The sequence below is a fragment of the Myotis myotis genome, unplaced genomic scaffold, assembly GCF_014108235.1.
Source record: "Myotis myotis isolate mMyoMyo1 unplaced genomic scaffold, mMyoMyo1.p scaffold_m19_p_4, whole genome shotgun sequence".
NCBI classification, from domain to species: Eukaryota; Metazoa; Chordata; class Mammalia; order Chiroptera; family Vespertilionidae; genus Myotis; species Myotis myotis.
In genome coordinates, this window is record NW_023416346.1 from 9,448,544 (window position 1) to 9,470,155 (window position 21,612).

The 21,612-nt window shown below is 42.5% G+C and overlaps 1 protein-coding gene and 1 pseudogene across 8 annotated transcripts in view; one reads left to right on the forward strand and one right to left on the reverse strand.

Annotated features, from left to right (window-relative positions):
* FAM120C (family with sequence similarity 120C) overlaps window positions 1–21,612 on the reverse strand; it is a 66,302-nt gene extending 44,690 nt beyond the window's left edge. For 3 of the 8 annotated variants that reach the window (XM_036305069.1, XM_036305071.1, XM_036305070.1), the window contains exons 1-2: window positions 20,814–21,611; window positions 794–1,040 (exon numbers count right to left, since the gene is read on the reverse strand). In XM_036305069.1, the coding sequence (XP_036160962.1) occupies window positions 794–1,040; window positions 20,814–21,515 (949 nt within the window). In that variant the 5' untranslated portion in view covers window positions 21,516–21,611. Of the gene's footprint in view, window positions 1–793; window positions 1,041–20,813 lie in introns of all 8 variants that reach the window. The other 5 variants (XM_036305068.1, XM_036305066.1, XR_004966942.1 and 2 more) reach the window with 4 other exon arrangements.
* On the forward strand, window positions 11,256–11,668 carry LOC118653994 (annotated as a pseudogene).

The window sequence follows — 21,612 nt, forward strand, 5'->3', positions numbered from 1 at the left end:
GACACTGGGGAAATGCTCTGAGTGGAAAACTAAACCTGTCCAGGGCTAGTAAACATTTGGCCTAAGACAGTACTCTGCATAAAATAGTTATGGAATATAACAAAAGAGTGCATGAGTTAAAATAATGTTCTGGAATATGCATGAATTCATAAGGCAAACATGCCGAGTTTTTAATAAGAAGCTCAGAAGCCCGTCTGGAGTGGTTCAATGGTTGAGCATTGACCTGTGACCCCAGAGGTCACGGTTCGATTCCCAGTCAGGGTACATGTCCTGGTTGCAGGCTCAATCCCCAGCATGGGGCTTGCAGGAGGCAGCCCATCAATGATTCTCTCTCATCATTGATGTTTCTCTCTCTTTCTCCTTCTCCCTTCCTCTCTGAAATCAATAAAAATATATTTTTAAAAAAGCTGCCCTAGCAAGTTTGGCTGAGTAGATAGAGCGTTGGCCTGCAAACGGAAGGGTCCAGGGTACAATTCCAGTCAAGGGCACATGCCCGGGTTGCGGGTTTGATCCCCAGTGGGGGCGTGCAGGGGGCAGCCGATCAATGATCCTCTTTCATCATTGATGTTTCTCTCTCTCTCCCTTCCTCTCTGAAATTATATATATATATATATATATATATATATATATATACACACATATATATATACATGCTCAGAAGCATAGTATTTGGCATGAGAATTTTCAGAAGATAAACCCAATAATGATTGGTTAAATGGCTCTGGTCTTCATCTCTTAGCACTAGAAGGGGAACTGTAACTAATCACTGGAATCTGTTCTCTGAACCACCTACCTAGCAGCGCAGCGAATATGGGAAAACTCATCCGCTTCAGGCCCAGCTGCTTGGCCACCTCCTGCATCAAGAACTGGTTGGTAGTGAGGTTCTTCCCATTCCAGCTCAGCTTCAGAGCATGGGAACTGTAGTAATAGGGAATATTGTAGAGAGCATACTCGGAGTCATGGGCAAGAAGGCCATGGAAGCCGTTTTCCCTGAAAAAAGCCACCACTTCCAAATGGTGGTCCTCGAGGCTCTGAAAGACCTAGGAGGGAAGAAGAGAAGAACAAGGTCATGCAACAGAAGCTGAGCTGCATTTGGTTAGAGGTCAGGAAAGTTAGTAACTGAATTTTACAGTCTGTTGAAACTTAAGATTACATGAGATTGAATGGAAGATTAAAAAATAAAAGTCTCTCTCGCCTGCCGAAGTGGCTCAGCAGTTGAGCACTGGCCCATGAACACCAGGAGGTCACTCAAGGTTCGATTCCCAATCAGGACACATGCCCAGGTTGCAGGCTCGTTCCTCAGTATGGGGCGTGCAGGAGGCAGCCGATCAATAGTTCTCTCTCATCACTGAGGTTTCTATCTCCCTCTCCCTTACTCTCTGAAATCAATATATATATATATTTAAAGCCACTCTCGTAAATGCAGGCAGAATTATCTTTGGGTTTGTTCAAATGCCCAGTCTTTTTATACTCCTTTCATGAAACTGAGAGGCCTAGCCTCTTTAAAAGAAATTAACATGGTATGTAAGTTTTTATACCTATATTAGAAAAATAAAGCTATTACTTATTGCTCAGCACCTCTATATGCCCTGCATATTTACATAAATTATGTCATCATCAGAACAACCATGGGCGAGGTAGATATGGATGTCAAAACTTACACAGAAAGGTTAAACAACACATAGCTAGAACCTGAACCCAAGTTCATCTAACTTCCTTTTAAAAATTCTTGCTTGTGCCCTGACGGGTTTGGCTCAGTGGATATAGCGTCAGCCTGCGGACTGGGGGGTCCCAGGTTTGATTCCGGTCAAGGACATGTACCTTGGTTTCGGGCACATCCCCGGTGGGGGGTGTGCAGGAGGCAGCTGATCGATGTTTCTCTCTCATCGATGTTTCTAAGTCTCTGTCCCTCTCCCTTCCTCTCTGTAAAAAATCAATAAAGTATATTTAAAAAAATTCTTGCTTGCTTTCTTAAGAGCACCAAGGACACTCACAACATCTAGGTTATCAGAAACTTCACCCCATTTTCATTTATTTTATTTTTTTAGTCCTCACCTGAGGATATGTTTTTATTGATCTTCTGAGAGAGAGGGAGAGGGAGACAGAGACAGAGACAGGGACAGGGACAGGGACAGGGACAGAGGGAAACCGATATGAGGTTTTCTCCAGTATACATCCCAACTGGGGATTGATTAAATGCACAACCTAGGTAGGTGCCCTGACTGGGTATCGAACCCACAACCTTTTTGGTGCATGAGATGATTCTCCAACCAATTGAGCAACCCGGCCAGGGCAACTTAACCCCATTTCTAAAAATGGGAAAACTAATGCTGCAAGAAATTGGCTGCCCCCAAAGTTACATAATGAGTGAGTGAAGACAGGATTCAAACCCAAGCTCATCTGATGCCAACACGCATACTTTCCATTATACCAGGCTTCCTCTTGGAGAGCACTATATTTTATGAGACATACCATTAAGTGCCCTTCCTATGCATCCCTCTATAGCTGCACTTAGGCACACTGGATCTACCACACTAACTTCCTTGATTTCAGAGACTTTATCTCTGTATTCCTAGCTCCCACATAAGACCTAGAACACAGTAATAAGAATAGTAATGGCTAACAGATACTGAAACATGCACTATGTGCTAACTAATGTCCCAAGTACTTTATATGCAACAACTCAATACACAAAAACAATCTTCAGAGGCCATAACTATTATTGTTATACCCATTTTACATTACTATCCTTAAGGTCACATGGCTGGAAGGAACGAAGCCTGGATTTTGGCTCTAGAGCCTGTGGAGCTCAATAATATTGTTGAACCAAACTGATCTATTCCTTCATTTAAGTTGTAAAGGAATGGTAGTTTTCTGAATTCTGACTAGAGTTTCAATGCATTAAGCTTTTGCTAGCCTTTGGAAAGGGAGACTAGTCACAGTAGATAGTCATGTCACACATTAGTCATTCAAGGGGAGGGACACTGGTAAGCAGATAGCAAAGCAAGGTCTGTAGTATTTGATATTCAGGCAAAGGAACCAAAATTCCTTACTTTACACTGTAACATATTTAAGCCTAGAGCTATGATAAACTCCATTTGGGTCAGGGTAGTACAGTTTTATGCTGCCCCCCCCCCCCCGGTGATCATTTCTTCCAGCACATCTCTCATATACAAGTCACTGATGGCGCATCCTTCTACCTTATACCATCATAAGGCTGTGTGTGATATATTCTCCCCGATCATCACAACCTAACCATGTAAGCTTCATAAGCCCCATTTTACAATTGAGGAAACTGAGGCTTAAGAGAAATGAGGTGCCATACTCAGGGCCACAGAACTGGGAAACAGAAACCTGGGTCATACTGCCCTTTCAACGACAACACATTACTTTTATCTGGTCTAAAGCAGATTACGCCACTATCGAAGTGATTTCAATTCCAGAAAGCCAAGGACTAGTGGTTTTTAACTAATCTGGTGGCTCTTATAACACCAGGAGGGTAAATCACAATGACTGGAGAGCATCTTCAAAATATACAAAACTGTGCTTCACATCAGCTGATGACAATGAAACCCTGACGGGCAAGGAAAAAGCCTTCCAGCCACAATGCCTCTTAGAGAACAGCTGAGCACCCTGGCTCCATTTCCACATCTCTGATGATTACTACCACCTATGCAGAATGACTTACAGGCCCTGGTCCAAACTGATCCAGTTTCCTTGGCAACCGTGCAATTTTCCAGGAGACTAAAATGATTCAGGCGAAATTAAACAACATACCCAAACGACTAAGCAGAAAAGAAGTACATTTGAGCTATAAAGAAAGCAAGAGTTGAGATTCTGAATTGTCCATAGCTTTTTATTGTTGTTAATCTTCACCTGAGGATATTTTTCCATTGATTTTTAAGGAGAGTGGATGAGAGAGGGAAAGACAGAAATATCCATGTGAGAGAAACACGTCGATTGATTGCCTCCTGCACGACTGGTTGCCTCCTGCCTGAGCCCTTGATCAGGGCCTGGGCCCAGGAGAAGCCTGCAATCCTGCAATCAAGGTACATGCCCTTGACCGGAATTGAACCTGGGACCCTTTGGTCCGCAGGTAGACGCTCTAACCAGCTAGGGCTGTCTATCTTTTAATCACTGACTCAATTTTAGTCCAATGAATATGAATTGAGAGCCTAAGTGCTAGGATGCAAACAGCACAGAATGGCATGAATATAAAGAAGAATAAAACTCAGGGGAAAACAGCTCCCTGAGAGAAGTTTAATGTTTAATTTCCAATATAAGTAGTCCAAAGCAGTGGGTTTTATTTTTTTTAATATATTTTATTGGTTTTTTACAGAGAGGAAGGGAGTGGGATAGAGAGCTAGAAACATCGATGAGAGAGAAACATCGACCAGCCGCCTCCTGCACACCCCCCACTGGGGATGTGCCTGCAACCAAGGTACATGCCCTTGACCGGAATCGAACCTGGGACCTTTCAGTCCAAAGGCCGACGGTCTATCCACTGAGCCAGACCAGCGCAAAGCAGTGGGTTTTAAATTGTGCTTCCCAAACCAGGAATTGGGTAAGTGGGAAACTGGATCAAATAACCAGACAGGATAGATGCTCCTACTTTCTCTTGAAACTGAGCTCATATTTACCATATTACCTATTTTATATTTTGGCTCTTTCAGAAATATTTTATTTTATTGAATAACATTTGTTGTTAAAAAACAACTAGAGAGAAAAAAAACAACTAGAAGTAGCCCGGCTGGTGGGGCTCAGTGGTTGAGCGTCGACCTATGAACCAGGAGGTGGAGATTTGATTCCTGATCAGGGCACATGCCTGGGTTGTGGGCTTGATCCCCAGTGGAGGGCATGCAGTAGGCAGCCGATCAGTGATTCTCTCTCATCATTGATGTTTCCATCTCTCTCTCCCTCTCCCTTCCTCTCTGAAATCAATAAAAAAATATTGGTTGAAAGTCAAAATTGGTCCCCTACTCTGTGCCACGTGTTCTATGCATGAGATATACAGCAATAAACAAAGCAGACCAAAAAAATCCCGGCCTTCTTGGAGCTTACATTTTAGTGACAAATACTTCTAGATTTTTAAAAAATATATTTTTTTATTGATTTCAGAGAGGAAGGGAGAGGGATAGAGAGAAACATCAATGATGAGAGAGAACCATTTATGGGCTGCCTCCTGCATGCCCCCTACTGGGGATCGAGCCCCCAACTCAACATGTGCCCTTGACCGGAATGGAAACCGAGACCCTTCATTCTGCAGGCTGACACTCAATCCACTGAGCCAAACATCACCGAGGGCTCCACCAATATTTATTGAGCCAGGAACTGATATGTGCCAGGCACTGATGTAGGTGTGGGGATATAGTGAACAAGAGCCCCAAATTCTTATCTTCATGGAGCTGACATTCTAGTGATTAATATTTCACAATAAGCACTGGGCTAAGCAATGTAAGACATATTTATTTTTCTAACCCTGTGAAATAAGTATCATTAACCTCCCTATATATTCCTTTTTGTTAGCAGAAAAATGTAAATATCTCGCCCCAAATCACACGGCTGACCATATAGTAACACTTGGATTTGAACTCAGGACTGACTTCAAAACAATGCTCTTTTTTTTTTTTTTGCATGTATTTGTCCAGTTTTCCCAGCACCACTTATTGAAGGGACTGTCTACCCCATTGTATATCCTTGCCTCCTTTGAGGTGGGTTAATTGACCATATAAACAAAGATTTATTTCTGGGCTCTATTCTGTTCCATTGATCTGTTTGCTTTTATGCTAGTATAATGCTATTTTGATTGTTGTCAAAATAGCATTATACTATACTTTGAAACCAGAAAGCATGATACCTCCCACTTTGTTCTTTGATTTCTTTGGCTATTAAGGGTCTTTTGTTGTTCCATTAGTTTTTAGTTCTGAGAATGCCATAGGTATTTTTTAATAGGGATTGGCTGGAATACATCTACTGCTGTAGGTAGTAAGGACATTTTAACAATATTATTATATCCAATCCATAAGCATGGTATATCCTTCTATGTATTTGTATCCTCTTCAATTTCCTTCTTCAATATCTTATAGCTTTCAGAATACAGGTCTTTCACCTCATTGGTTAAATTAATTCCTAGGTATTTTTATGCTATTGATGCAATTGAGATGGGATTGTTTTCTTCTTTATTTCTCCTAATTGTTCACAGGATCTGTGACATCGAATGAATCTATGCTCAAATTCAAGTGGTTGTGCAAGTAACTTAGCTTCTTATCTATACAATGGAGATTTCACTAATTCCTACCTGATTGTGAGATTTAGCAATTACTTATATAAAATACCTGGCACACAAGCTCTGAGAAAGTGCTTATTAAGTAAGTCACAGCCTGTTAATTCTGCAGAGATGAAGTCTGTGGTACAAACTACTATCTGCAGGTCTTCAGAAATCACTTGAGGTAAGTAGATACCAGAACAGGGACTTGTTCTGCCCAAAGAAAACCTTCAGGATTGAAAACTCAGAAGGCCTGATGAAAGCCATCCTTGGAAATAAGAAGCATACAAAGGTCCAAGGGAGCTTTGGGGTTACCTCAGGGAGGAAGACAGGAACTGCAGAGGAAAATGACAGCAAGAAATTTCTAGGAATCCTTGAACCAGGGGCTGCAAATTCTTCCAGGGGCTGGGAAGCTAGCAAATGAATGAAAGGGGTTGAATTAAGAAAAATCAACCGCCAAGAGATGCAAATCAAAATGGCAATGCGGTACCATCTCACACCTGTCAGAATGGCTATCATCAACAAGTCAACAAACAAGTGCTGGAGAGGATGCGGAGAAAAAGGAACCCTCATGCACTGCTGGTGGGAATGCAGACTGGTGCAGCCACTGTGGAAAACAGTATGGAGTTTCCTCAAAAAACTAAAAATGGAACTTCCATTTGACCCAGTCAGTGATCCCACTTCTAGGACTGTATCCCAAGAAACCAGAAACACCAATCAGAAAGGATATATGCACCCCTATGTTCATAGAAGCAAAATTTATAATAGCTAAGATTTGGAAACAGCCTAAGTGCCCATCAGCAAATTATTAAAAAACTGTGGTACACCTACACAATGGAATACTATGCCGCTATAAAAAAGAAGGGATTCTTACCACTTGCAACAGCATGAATGGACCTGGAGAGCATTATGCTAAGCGAAATAAGCCAGTCAGAGAAAGACAAATACCACATGATCTCACACATTTGTGGAATACAATGATCAACATACACTGATGAACAAAAACAGAATCAGAGACAAGAAGCATCAATCAAACCATCAAATCTCAGAGGGAAGGTAGGGGAGGGTGGGGGTAAGGAGGAGAGATCAACCAAAGGACTTGTATGCATGCACATAAGCCTAACCAATGGACACAGACACCAGGGGGGTGAGGGCATGAGTGGGGGGGTGGGGGGTAATGTGGGGATAAGGGCACATGTAATACCTTAATCAATAAAGAAAAAAAGAAAAGAAAAATCAACCGCCAGGAATGTAATCTTTTTTACTAACCAATACTGTGGGTGTTAACAATATAAATATGCAAAATCTTGGCATTTACATTAAAAAAATTTTTTTGTTGTTCTTGTTAATCCTCACCAGAGGATATTTTTCCATTGAATTTTAGAGAGAGTGGAAGGGAGGGGGAGAGACAGAGAGAAACATCGATGTGAGAGAGAGAGAGACATCTACTGGTTGCCTCCCACAGGCGCCCCAACCAGGGCCAAGGATTGAGCCTGCAACTGAGACATGCGTCTTTGACCGGAATCGAACCCAGGACCCTTCATCTCCTGGCAAATGAGTTTCCTAAAGGCATAATTATGCTAGTAAAAAGCAAATACAATCATGCATTTGTGAAGGTATTTCTGAACAACCCTGGTTTAATTCAAAGTTGAAATGCCAACTAAACAGGTTAAATATTTTATTTCAATCATTTCTGGAGTGCTGAATGCCCTTTAAATGCCAACTAAGAAATTGTTGCCCATATGATAGGGCAGATTTCCAAAACATGAATCTAGTAAGTCACTATGCAAAATATTCAACTGTGGTTGGTGCAAATCACCATGCTAATTACTAGCTCCTGACATGTTTCATTTTGAACATTTTTGCACAATGACTCCTAAGGAGTGGCATAATAAACAGCTTTAAGCCCTTGTAAAATGTTTATTTCAAATGAAAGCTCCCTAAGTCCAACAGTATTGCTTTTGCAGAAGCACACGTGTAGTCATATTCACTAATTTTGACCAATTTATACTAAAAATTTCAAGACTTTCTCAACATACAAAATCCAGTTATTTCTGTATGCACCTGTCACAGGCTACAAGACCAAAAGAGTTAGATTGCATAAAAAATGTTTTAATATTTTTTTTATTGATTTCAGAGAGGAAGGGAGGAGAGAGGGAGAGAAACATCAATGATGAAAGAGAATCATAGATTGGCTGTCTCCTGCACGACCCCCACTGAGGATGGAGCTGCAACCCGGGCATGTGCCCTGACCGGTAATTGAACCATGACCTCCTGGTTCATAGGTTGACACTCAACCACTGAGCAACACTAGCCAGGCTGCATCAAAAATTTTAACATGAAAAAAAAAAATTTTAACATGAATTATATTTAGGTGCAGTGGTTCTCGAACTCTACGGTGGATGGCTTCTTAAAACAGGCTGACAAGCCCCATCTCCAGATTCTGATTCAGTAGGTCTGGGACAGGGCCTGAGAATTTGCATTTCTAAAAAGTGTCCAGCTGGTACAGTGCTGTTGGTCAGGGAGCATACTGTGAGAACTACTAGCTAGGCACATACCAAGTGTATAACTATATGGGCAGCGTTTATATCTGTTGTAAATAGTTGCAATCTAAAACTTCACAAATAACTTCTTGACCCAAGTTGTCCCCAAAATGTTCGGCCCCCAATTTTTAACATCTGGAGCAACAGTATTTCCTACTCTTGCAAATGCTGGTTTATGATTTAATTTCTGCTATACTCACTCTTTTCTCAAACTACTACCTACAAAAGGCTTTCAAGGCCTAGCAATGTTTTACTTACTATGTAATTGCATTTCATGCTAGTATCACTTATTCTGTCTGTATTCAAAAACACAGTCTAGAAAAAACCTGATAAATAAGTGGGACAACAGGAGAAACCAAGATGGCGGGATAGGCAAAAACACCATCTATTAAAATGTCAATCGCTTTTTCTTGTTGTTAATCCTCACCCAAGGACATTTTTTTCCATTGAAGTTTTTGAAAGAATGGAAGGGAGGTGAGAGACACACAGAGAGAAACATCGACTGCTTGCCCTCCACACGCACCCCAACCAGGGCCAGGAATTGAGCCTGCAACTAAGGTACGTGCCCTTGACCAGAAACAAATCCACGACCCTCCAGTCTGCAGGCTGGCGCTCTAACTACAGAGAAACCGGCGAGGGCTTAAAGTTCGTTTTGTTTCAGCACTTGTCATTTTTGTACACTTTGTCATGGTTGTATTTCTTATAATGGTTTATTTTTAAATGGTGTCTTAAACTATAGTCTTTCAATAGACACATTTTATTTAGGTATAGAGGAATACTCATGACTTTGTGAGAATAAACAAGTCATCTTTTCTGTCAAATAACAGTTCCAGGGGTGGGCAAACTTTTTGACTGGAGGGCCACAATGGGTTCTTCAACTGGACCGGAGGGCCGGAACAAAAGCATGGATGGAGTGTTTGTGTGAACTAATATAAATTCAAAGTAAACATCATTACATAAAAGGGTATGGTCTTTTTTTTCAATAGTTTTATTCATTTCAAACGGGCCGTCCAGCCCGCGGGCCGTAGTTTGCCCACCGCTGGTTTAGACAGCCACCATTTTGGACTATGTGACTTGGCAGCCACCATGTTGGCTGCATGGCTTGCAGATCCCCTGGGGGCCGCCATCTTGAAATGCACAAAAGGCCAGCCCCTTCCTTTGAATTAGCCAATCACGAAAGACTGCACCTGAGCTCGTCAAAAGTAAGGGACAGGTCATGTGCATCAGGACTAAAAAGCCCAGCAGACCACCTGCTCAGTGTGCGTTTGCTCCCAGACCATGTGCATGTGCACCCTTCTGCGCAGAAGTAAATATATTTGCCTTGCTGCCTGGCCCCCAAGTATGCTTTGTGTTCTACCAGGACCCCTGAATTTGGTGGCTCGCCTTATTTCTTACAACTTCCAACAAGAAATAGGCTCTCCCCAATTTTCCTTTAAATATGTGACTTTTTTATATAACCTTCTTTTTGTTTACTTTTCTTAGATGTGGGTACAAAAAATATTTCATGTTCTTCAAAACTGCTAAAAAAGTACAAGCGCAACAATCAATGCTATTTTTGTTATCTATTTCCATATAACAAATCACCCCCAAAACTTAGTGGCTTAAAAAATATTTATTATCTCGGAGTATCTGGCTTGAAATGGATGAGACAAGATTCATAGGAAAAGAAAATACAGCCATGGCCAGGTGGCTCAGTTGGTTGGAGCGTTGTCCCATGCACCAAGAGGTTGTGGGTTTGATTCCCAGTCGGGGCACATAAGGGAGGCAGCTGGTCGATGTTTCTCTCTCTCTCTCTCTCTCTCTCTCTCTCTCTCTCTCTCTCTCTCTCTCTCTCTGTCTCTCTCAAATAAATAAAAACATATCTTCAGGTGAGGATTAAATAGAAAAAGAGAATACAGAAAGTAGAATAAATTTGAGGGGCAACTATTGAGTTCCATCTTGGATATTTTTCAGATTAAGTCAGCGGTCGCCAACCGGTGGTCTGCGGATCACTGGTGGTCCCTGAGGTCCGAAAGGTTGGCAACCGCTGGATTAAGTGACCGAAATTGTGCCAAAAGTTCATGAGAGAGGTTGGGAGTAAAGAAAGAGCTCTAGGAATCATCAGAATATAAAATCACAATAATGGATGAGCCCTAGCTGGTTTGGCTCAGTGGATAGAGCATTTGGCCTATGGACTGAAGGGTCCCAGGTTCAATTCTGGTAAAGGGCACATGCTCAGGTTGCAGGTTTGATCCTCAGGAAGGGGTCAATGATTCTCCTCTTTGATGTTTCCATCTCTCTCTCCTTCTCCCTTCCTCTCTGAAATCAATAAAAATATATTTTAAAAACAAGTAAATGGGGGGGCCCCAGCAACTTGGGCAGCGGGAGACGTGGCAGCAGCCAGGCAGCCCAGGTTCGCCAAGCCACTAGGTTCCCCGTGGCCCTCAGGCACCCAGCCTGCCGCCAGGATGCCCAAGAGGAAGGTCAGCTCTGCAGAGGGCGTGGCCAAGGAGGAAGCCAAGAGGAGGTCCGCCAGCTTGTCAGCCAAACCTGCTCCTGCAAAAGCGAAAACGAAGCCCAAAATGGCGGCAGGAAAGGAAAAATCTGCAGACAAAAAAGTGCAAACGAAAGGGAAAAAGGGAGCAAAGGGAAAGCAGGCCGAAGTGGCTCACTAAGAACCTAAAGATCTACCTGCGGAAAACGGAGAAACTAAAAACCAGGAGAGTCCAACCTCAGATGAAGCAGGAAAAAAAGAAGCCAAGTCTGATTAATGTCATATGCCATGTCTTATCAGTGGTCCCTGTCTCCCTTCTTATACAATCCAGAGGAATAATTTTATCAACTATTTTGTAAATGCAAATTTTTAGTAGCTCTAGAAATATTTTTAAGAAGGAGGGAATTCCACCTCATCCCATTTTTTAAAGTGTAAATGCTTTTTTTAAAGAGGTGAGATTATTTGCTGGTTATTACAACCAGAAAATAGTGAGATATTCAATATGGGAGACTTTGATTGTCTTGGGTGTCAGCTTAACATTCCATAGATGGGGTAGTTTTTATACCCTATAATACAAAGCATACCAAATGACAATTTGGAGTCAGTCGTGCATTTGCTATGTCTTAAACATTTTAAATTATTTCTATGCACATGCTTTTGGTAGAATTGTTTCCTAAAGAAAACCACTTCTTGATCTTGGCTCTCCCTGTCAGAATTTTGTGCATCTGTAACATCTTTGCTGTGGTAGTCCAGTTTTCCTAGTAAATTTGTCAATGTGCTGTGAAAAATTGAAAATTTGATTATGTAGTATATGTGCTATTAAATTGTGAATTAGTGGGACTTTGATGTAACAGCGTTATCAACATCTGAAGATATTGGTACTTGATACTCTTAAGGAAAGTTAGCGTCTAAATTTTAAGCTGGAAAGTCGCTGGAATAACTGTTTAGAAAAGAATCACAACTACATGACTTTACATTTTTGGTACTAAGTTAAGAATTATGTACAAATTGATATGTCTGTGTTCTGACCCTTAAAACAAACAATAAAATCTCAATTATGAAAAAATAAATGGGAAGTTTTGCTTTTTTTAAGTTATTCACGTACACTGTAAGTGAAAGAAACCAGAGATGGAGAGACTGAAAATGCAGAAAAGAGATGATTACTTTTGAGTTCTTATAATGTCACTATCTTACTCTTTCACTTGGCATTTAGCTTACACAATGCTGGCACAAACTAAGTGCTCAATAAATCTAATTATTGCTTTTCTACATGTGTCTATGCATATTATCTGGCTAATAAAAGTACACAATCTTACACAAGATGTATGAAACAAAGGAAACTGTATGGTAAGAGTGTTCAAAGATACTCGGAGCGATACAGACCCAGAACAAGGATTTTTATCCACCACTGACTAGTACCCAGACAAAGAAAAAATCATTTCACCTCTATGCGCCTCAGTTATTCAATTGGTAAATGGGAAGAATACCATGCACTCTTGCAAGCTTGTGAGGATCAAACAAGATATTTAAAAAGCACTTTATATACAACTTGGTGCTCACATAGTAATACAGTGGAACCTCAGTTCTCCAACTTAATTTGCTCCAGAGGGCTGTTCGAGAAGTGATTTGTTTGAGAACCGAATCATTTTTTCCCATTAGAAATAATGTAAATTGAATTAATCAGTTCCAGACCCCCAAATGATTGTTTTAACCTTACATACAGTGCATACCTAACGTACTGTTTAAGGTGTAAATAAACACTTCTTTTAAGTTTATCGAACCACCCCTACTAGCCTTAAAGGAATCGCTTTTAGCATTTGGTCCAGGGATGCCTTTCAGGTCAGCATGCAGCATCTTTGCTTCACATATCACTGCCTCCCAAGTGCTGTCCCTGGCTAACTGCTTTTCCTTCATCCAAATCAGCAACAGTTTTCCTACCTCTTCCATTGCCTGTGATCAGTTTCTTTCACCTCCTTAGCAACACTGGCACTCTTGGGGGCCTCTTTTTTTTTTACATTGTACTAATTTGTTGATTTCACCAGCCACAAAAGCATTGGCTCCTTTGTTGCCTGAGAGATGCTTTTTCTCATGCTGAGGTATCAGCAAGAAAGGGTTGTCAGGTAGAAAACTGAAGTTTGGTTCAAGAACCAAGACATTTTTTCTGTGAACAACTTGGGACTAGAACCGAATTGAGATGGGAGAAGTTTGAGAAATTCAACAACCCCTTCATACTGATACCTGCATGATCCTTCACACGTCTCTCAAAGGTGACAAAGGAGAGAATGCATGAGTATGAGTCAGTTTACCACTAAACCTCATGTTGTTAACATCTTAGGAAATTGTATTGTGAATATTTTGGTGTTCTTTTGTTTTTGCTGATGATTATTAAATTTTCATGTTTTACTGTATATTTCACTTCCTTTTTGTTCAATATTCATTTACATTTCTTGTCATTTTTGTTTTTAAAGTGTTTATTTATAGGTTAAACAGTACATTAGAGATGTACTGCATATAAGAAAGATTAAAACGGAATCATTTGGGGGTATGGAGCGGATTAATTCAATTTAAATTCTAATGTGAAAAAATGATTCTGTTTTTGAACAGCTTTCTGGAATGCATTAAGTTCAAGAACCAAGGTTCCACTGTACTGCACCTTAGTAAGTTTATTTTAATCAGCTCACACTTCTCTAACTGCCCTGTTCTAAAGGAGCATACCTGTGAGCCTTGGCTAGTGTTGCTCAGTTGGTTGGAGCATCGTCCTGTACACCAAGAGGTGGCAGGCTCCATTCCTAGTTGGGGTGCATGCAGGAGGCAACTGATCGACATTACTCCCTCACATCGATGTTTCTCTCTCTCTCAATTTTAAAATAGCATAGCTGTGACATGGTGGGTTTCATGTGATTATCTTTTTTTCGAATACAATAAAACCTCGATACAACAGAGGTTTTTATAATTTGGGTGAGGGGTGTCTGAAGCCAAAAGTCTGTTACATAACACAGTAAGTTTTCTAAATTGTTAAAAATTGACAAATTAGTTTACCTGTTTTTACTTACATAAACGTTTGTGTAAAATTATGAATGCGAAGTTTAATTTCACAGAAAAGTTTTCTATATGTATTACTGTAATTTTAAATTTATACTGTATAGTCTAGTAAATGTGTACAATCACCAGTCACTGAAAGCAAATGAATGCGCACATAGGAACATCAGACGGCCATGTTAAAACTGCTGCAGAGACCTAGCTGGTTTGGCTCAGTGGTCATCCTGTGGACCAAAGGGTCCGGGATTCAATTCCAGTCAAGGGCACGTACCTTGGTTGCAAGGCTCCTCTCCAGCCTGGGCCCAGATCCAGGCACAAGTAACCAATCAATGTATCTCTCTCTCACCTCAATATTTCTCTCTTTCCCTCTCTCTTCCACTCTCTCTAAAAATCAATGGATAAATATTGTCTGGTGAGGATTAAAACAAAACAAAAACTGCTGCAGAAAGTCACACCAGGTGACAACAACAGAACCAATTACGAGGGGGTGTGATCATGTGCTCATCATTTGCCAAATACTGTTTACTAGCAGTGACACTTGGATTTAAATATGTAGACTATAGTTGTACATATGTAATATTTACTTATTTCGGCGAAATTACTATAGTGTTTTTTTACAACATATAGCCTATTCCCTAAAATTTGTTAAAAATAACAGTGTATTAATAACACAAAATAACCTAATTTAATTATAAGCAAATCTTAGTTAAAAGCATATGATGAGTTCTGCAAAATCAAGGGTTTACTGTATATATTAACCATTAAAACCAAGTATTCATTCCCTAACCGCCCAGTATCTTCTCCCAAATTATATTCTAAAACTGCTTTAGGTTGCTCTGTTTCTGAAACCCTTAGGAAGAGATCAGGTTGGCAATTTGCAGGTTTACTGAATTTTTCTGCTACTGGCGCTTACCACTTACAAAGGTTTGTAGAAAGGTACAAGTGAAACTAACCAAATCACAAAATTTATCTCAATTAAATACACTGAATGTTTTCACAAGAAGTCCTACCTTGTCTAAAATTCAACATCCAACCCCTTATTTTATCTTTTATTTATCCCTCTAGCTCTCTTTTCTCTATCACATATGAAAGTAAGATGAGAACAAAGGCCCCTTTCGAGGCCTGGTCTGAAGAACACCACCAAGAGGAAAAATACAGTAGTGGGTTTTGTTTAGAAGCATTAGCATTTCTGCTGAAACCGGTTTGGCTCAGTGGATAGAGCGTCGGCCTGTGGACTGAAGGGTCCCAGGTTCAATTCCGGTCAAGGGCATGTACCTGGGTTGCAGGTACATCCCCAGTAGGAGATGTGCAGGAGGCAGCTGATCGATGTTTCTCTCTCATTGATGTTTCTAACTCTCTATCTTTCTCCCTTCCTCTCTGTATAAAAATCAATAAAATATATTAAAAAAAAAGAAGCATTAGCATTTCAGTAACTATGCTGTGCACTCGAAACTAATAGAAAATCATATTGAATATAAACTTTAATCGAATATATATATATATATAACTTAGAATACATTTTTAAAAAACCGGTAAGCACGCCGATCATTCCGACCATGCAAGTGAAATCTGTTATCTTCAAGATGGCGCAGTGCTACTAGACAATCTGAAACGACGCCGTCACTCTGCCTGCGTAGGCCGTTTTCGAAAATATCTCAAATCCGTCTGAGCTACTCCCTCCGAAAGCTAGAGCCCGCTGCGTCATTGAGGCAAAGGTACAAAACGGCATCGGTTCACCAGTGGAGCGCACGTCTCCACGGAGAAGCCACGGATTTGGAACTCCCTATCCAGGGTGACAGGCTGGCCCTCGCTGGATCGCTAGTTACTCAAAGTCAGTACTTTTAGCTGAGTTCTGACTGCATGCGCGTTCACGTAAGGGGGAAGGGTACACAGAACATCACAATTTGCAAATCTGTCGAGAAATCCTGGGGCTGAATAGACATGAAGACCTAGCCACTGTGATCCCTGCAGGGATGATCAAAACCGAAGCGGAGTCCTAGCCGGTTCGGCTCAGCGGCTAGAGCGTCGGCCTGCGGACAGAGGGGTCCCGGTCCCGGGCTCGATTCCTACTGTGGGGCGTGCAGGAGGCAGCCGATCCATGTTTCTATCTCTCTCTCTCTTCCCCTCTCTCTTTAAAAAAAGCAATAAAAACATATTTAACAACAACAACAAAAACTGAAGCGGACGTCTTGGCCCAGGAAGGTGCTATCACATCGGGGTCCACGCACTACCGAAAAAGACCTACTTTTATCGTTCTGTGAAAACTAGTATGTATCTGAAAAGACATGAGCAGCATATACCAACCACATTCATTTTTCTATAACTTAAAGTTGTCTTTATTATCATAAATTAAATAATCCAGTTTCAACTTCAAAAAAGAAAGCTTTCAAAAGGCAAACCAGCCGAAACCGGTTTGGCTCGGTGGATAGAGCGTCGGCCTGCGGACTGAGGGGTCCCAGGTTCGATTCCGGTCAAGGGCATGTACCTGGGTTGCGGACATATCCCCAGTGGGAGATGTGCAGGAGGCGGCTGATCGATGTTTCTCTCCCATCGATGTTTCTAACTCTCTATCTCTCTCCCTTCCTCTCTGTAAAAAATCAATAAAATATATATATTTTTTTAAAAAAAAGGCAAACCACAATCAATTCTTAACCAACACTTTTCGAATCTGGGCTATAAACCAGGAAGTTCTCTATAACAATAACAACAAGCACTACCACAAAAATCATTGACCAGAACCAGGAGAGAGAACTTCACCTATGCAATTTTGGAGCCGGTCTTAAATCCACTATATTAAGAACCACATTCCACACTTTTTAAGTTACTCTTACATTTCATTCTCTTAGGATCACAGACCTATTTAATTCAGGGGAAAAATTTATCCTGCACCTAAAATGTACAAGACACCATGAAGAATCTGAAAAGATTGAAGAGCTTGTTTATAATTTAGCTTGGGGAATAAAATTTATATATTCCCTAAATGGTGTTTCTCGGATACAAGAGAGCTGCTGGAATTCCCCCCACCCCCCGAACATTTTATTATGAAAAATTGCAAATATATGGCACAGCTGAAATAATTTTACACTGAACATGCAGATACCACCAAGATTCTACCATTTTTACTATATCTGCTTTCTCACACATCCATCCATACATCTTATTTTTTGATGAACTTGGTAGCCCCACCTTAGGGTTGCATCTCAAAAATGTTGACTGAGCCCTAGCCAGTTTGGCTCACAAGATAGAGCATTGGCTTGCAGACTGAAGAGTCCCAGGTTCGATTCCTGATCAGGGCACAGGCCCTGGTTATGGGCTAGATCCCCAGTGTAGGGTGTGCAAGAGGCAGCCGATCAATGATGCTCTCTCAGCATTGATGTTTCTACCTCTCTCTCCCGCTCCCTTCCTCTCTGAAATCAATAACAATCTATTTTTAAAAAATTTTGATTGTTGGGGTACCAAAAAGTCTGGAAAACACAAACCTATGTTCAACTCTTCTGCCAACCTCCAATCAAAATTTATTCAGAGCTCACAACAGGCCATTTTAGGTCTCCATACCCTTGGGCACTATCTGATCTATTCTTTCCAGCCTCCTTCAAGGCTCAGCATCAGCCTGGGAAGCCGCCTCCAACTTTCACACCCTCACTCAGAATTAAGCATGCCCCCCATTCCCCCCTGGATAAGGGCCATGTTATTAAAAGCAGCTATCATTTCCCCAGCCTAGGCACATGCGTCATCTTTTGCAATTAGCCCACAGTATCTGCAATTCTGCTTTCAGTCTGGCTCTTTTACTAACCTGACCTCATTGAGGGCAGGGGTCACCTTATTCATCTCTGAATCCTCAGCAACCAGCACAGTACCCAGGCTATATAGCAAGCATGCAATAAATAATACAAGGGTGTCCCCCCAAAATGTATACACTTTAACAGCTGATTCTATTACATTATGAAAATGAAATGTATTTTAATAAACACTGCCTTTATAATTATTCAAAGCGTGTATGCATTTGGGGGGGGGGGGAACACCCTATATAAATGAACAACCCAGACCTGTCTTTACCCAGGAGCCAGGGAAGATTTTAGTCGAGTGTGGGAATGACCTAATCACACTGGCACTTTAGAAAGATTCCTCTTAGAGAGCACCGTTGTTAAGAGGATGAGCTTTGGAGCCAGACAGCCTGGGCATGAGTCCCAGAATCCCAGCTCTGCCATTTATTGCTGGGTGATTCCAGGCAAGTTTCTAAACTTCCTGTGCCTCAGTTTCCTGATTTGGAAAAGGAATGACTGTTTCATGGGTTATTGTGATGATCAAATGAGAGAATTTTATTTATGTTTTGTTAAAGCACATAAATTAGTACCTGGCACATACTAAGCCTTCTATCAATGTTAGCCATTGTTGCCAGCAACCCAGTTAATAATGACAATGAGGTAAAAAGTCCTTCAACGACCTGGCTGATTTGGCTCAGTGGATAGAGCCAAACTGAAGGGTTCCAGGTTCGATTCTGGTCAAGGGCACATGCCCAGGTTGTGGGCTCGATCCCCAGTGGGGGGCATTCAGGGGATGGCCAATCAATGATTCTCTTTCATCATTGATGTTTCTCTCTCTCTCCCTTCCTCTCTGAAATCAATAAAAATATATATTAAAAGAAAAACAAAGTCCTTCAAGCTTGGGTGGGCCCTGGCCGGTGTGGCTCAGTTGGTTGAGCATTGTCCTGGGCACCAAAAGGTAGCAGGATGTATTCCAGGTCAGGGCACATACCTAGGTTGCAGGGTTTGATTCCCAGGTCAGGAGCCTACAGTCAGGAGCTTAGGGCCAGGAGCATATGGGAGGCAACTGATCAATGTTTTTTTTCTCTCTCTTCTTCCTGTCTCCCTAAAATCAATTTTAAAAAATGTATTAAAAAAAAAAAGCTTGGGTGGTAGCGGTGAAAACAAATTGGAAAGAACAGCTATGAATGATGAATCTACTGAAAAATGTTCAGTCAGGAAGGCAAGCAAAATGAGCTTGTTATATTTTTTTTCCGGCTTTGTACATTTGACATAGCTCATGATTGGATTTTTCATTATTAAAAGCAGCTATAACTTCCCCCGTGTAGGCACAGATTTGAAGCCGAGCACAAGGAGTCTAGTATGACCAAACTCTAGCCACAAGCTCTGTGACCACTGTAAGCTTCTCTATGCGGGTCTTTCAGTGTCTCAGCTGTGATTTTTTTTTTTTTCATTACTCCCTGCAGCACCATTTCTTTAGTTTATGATTCCCACAATTTCCTGTCCTGTCTTCTGACTGTGAGCACATCCCTCAGAGCTGTAGTGGCTGAATGGATTTGAGGTTTTGTCCTATCCAATCTTGCACTACTTTTTTCTTCTTCCTGCCCACCTCATTTACTTCTCAAGCCTTGCTATTCCCCACACGTAGGAACTTGAAACCTAAGAGCATGGGAAAGCAACAGAGCAATAGCAGTGCCAAGAACTGGGGATGTTGCCAAGCTCTTCCCCAGGCCCCATATGCAGTGACCAACTACATGGGGAGATTAGACTTAACTGCCCGTGGGGCCTCACACGCTTCATATTCCATTTGCTTCTGCTCATTTTCTTTCTCCCACTTAAAGCAGCCTCCTCCCAAACCAGCAACCAATTCAAATCCAACCCATCTTTGAAAACTCAGGCGAGGTCCAACTTCTTCAAGGAAACCTCCCCTGACCATTTTAGCCCACAGCTATCCCTCCAACACACAAAACAGGTACTGTACCTGCAATATGCACCATAAAGCATAATCATGTACACACTTACACCACTAAATAAATATTTCATGTATACAGATTTGATTTTCCAAGGGTAGGGCCATGTCTCATGTTTTTTCAATCTCTCATTCTCAGTGAGTTAATACTTGTTGAACAGTAACTGAATGAGTGGGGTGTTTTTTGTGTGTTTTTTTTGTTGGTTTTTTTTTTTTTTGCTTGTGTGTTTTGGCTAGGGAGGAGGTACCTGTTGAAATGAAAAAAAGCTTGAACGGACATACAGGTGGGGGAGGGAGAAGCACTAGGTGAAAATGGGGAAATATATTGTAGAAGGTGTTCAATTAACATGTTTAACTGATTTGCTTCAAGATTGGAAAGAGACATACAGAAGAGAGATGCCAAGTGGAAAAATTTGGAAAAAGGCATTTCAGCTTTAGGCAGAAAACAGCAGGAGTAAGTTGAGGATACAAAAAGAAATTTTTCTACAACCCAGGGATAGGCCAACTGGATAAATGGAAGGTAAAGGGAGTTATTGGGATGACATAGGTAGAAATGTGGTTAAGGAGGTGAGCGAATGGATAAGGGATGGTTTGAAGGGGTGGGTAGATGGATAAAATGATCGAGGGTAGGTAGGCAAATGGGTTAGTTGGGCGGTAAGTGGGTGGAGGGGAGGCAGTTAAATGGATGGATGGGTGGGTGGGTAGGTGTTTAGTTAGGAGGGAACAGGTGTGGGGCATATTAAGAGGGCCCTTCCCTCACCTTGACCCGGAAACGGATGAGTGCCAGCCTCACGCAGTGGCTCAGGCAGGCCGGTGGCAGGAACCAGGCCCGTGGAGGAGGGGTGCCCTTGTTGCCCACGTGTCCCACGATCAGTTGCGCTGTCTGCCGCTCAGTCTGGCACCGACGGCCCCACTCGGCTAGCCGGTCCTTGCCCAGGCCCCCGGGGAACATGACGACCAGCTCCAGGCCCTCGCCGCCGGGATAGGCACAAGCCTGGCACAGCGCTGACAAGTAGCCCAGCATGGCGTTCCACTGGCCGCCACACACCCAATCCGTCTGGTAGCCGCCATAGAGCCGCTGCAGCGCCGAGCCCGCGTCTACCAGCACTCGAGCCCCTGGAAGCGGAGGGGGAGGGGGCGGCGGCGGCGGGGGCGGCGGGTGCAGGCCGGGATGCCCCGGGCCATGGTGGTGGAAGTGGTGAGGCGGGTGATGGTGCCGAGTCGGCCCCGCGCCCCCGGCGTAGGCGCCCAAGCCAGGGGGCGGGAGCGGCGGCTGCAGAGGACCGGGTCCCCTGGCGACGCGCGGAGCCCCGGGCGCTAGGGCCACCTGAGGCGGCAGCTGGCAATGCTGGAACTGCTGCTGCTGGCGCGAGACCGTGCGTGCGAGTTTGAGCAGGTCCACGGGGACCACGGCCCCGGGACAGCGCTTCTCCAGGAACTCCTGGAAGCCCTGGACGCCCATGCTTCGTCGGCGGGCAGACGAGACGGCGGCTGCGGCTGCGCGAGCGAGCGGAGCGGCGATCTGGGCGCGAAGCTGGGGGCGAGCGCGTGCGCACTCC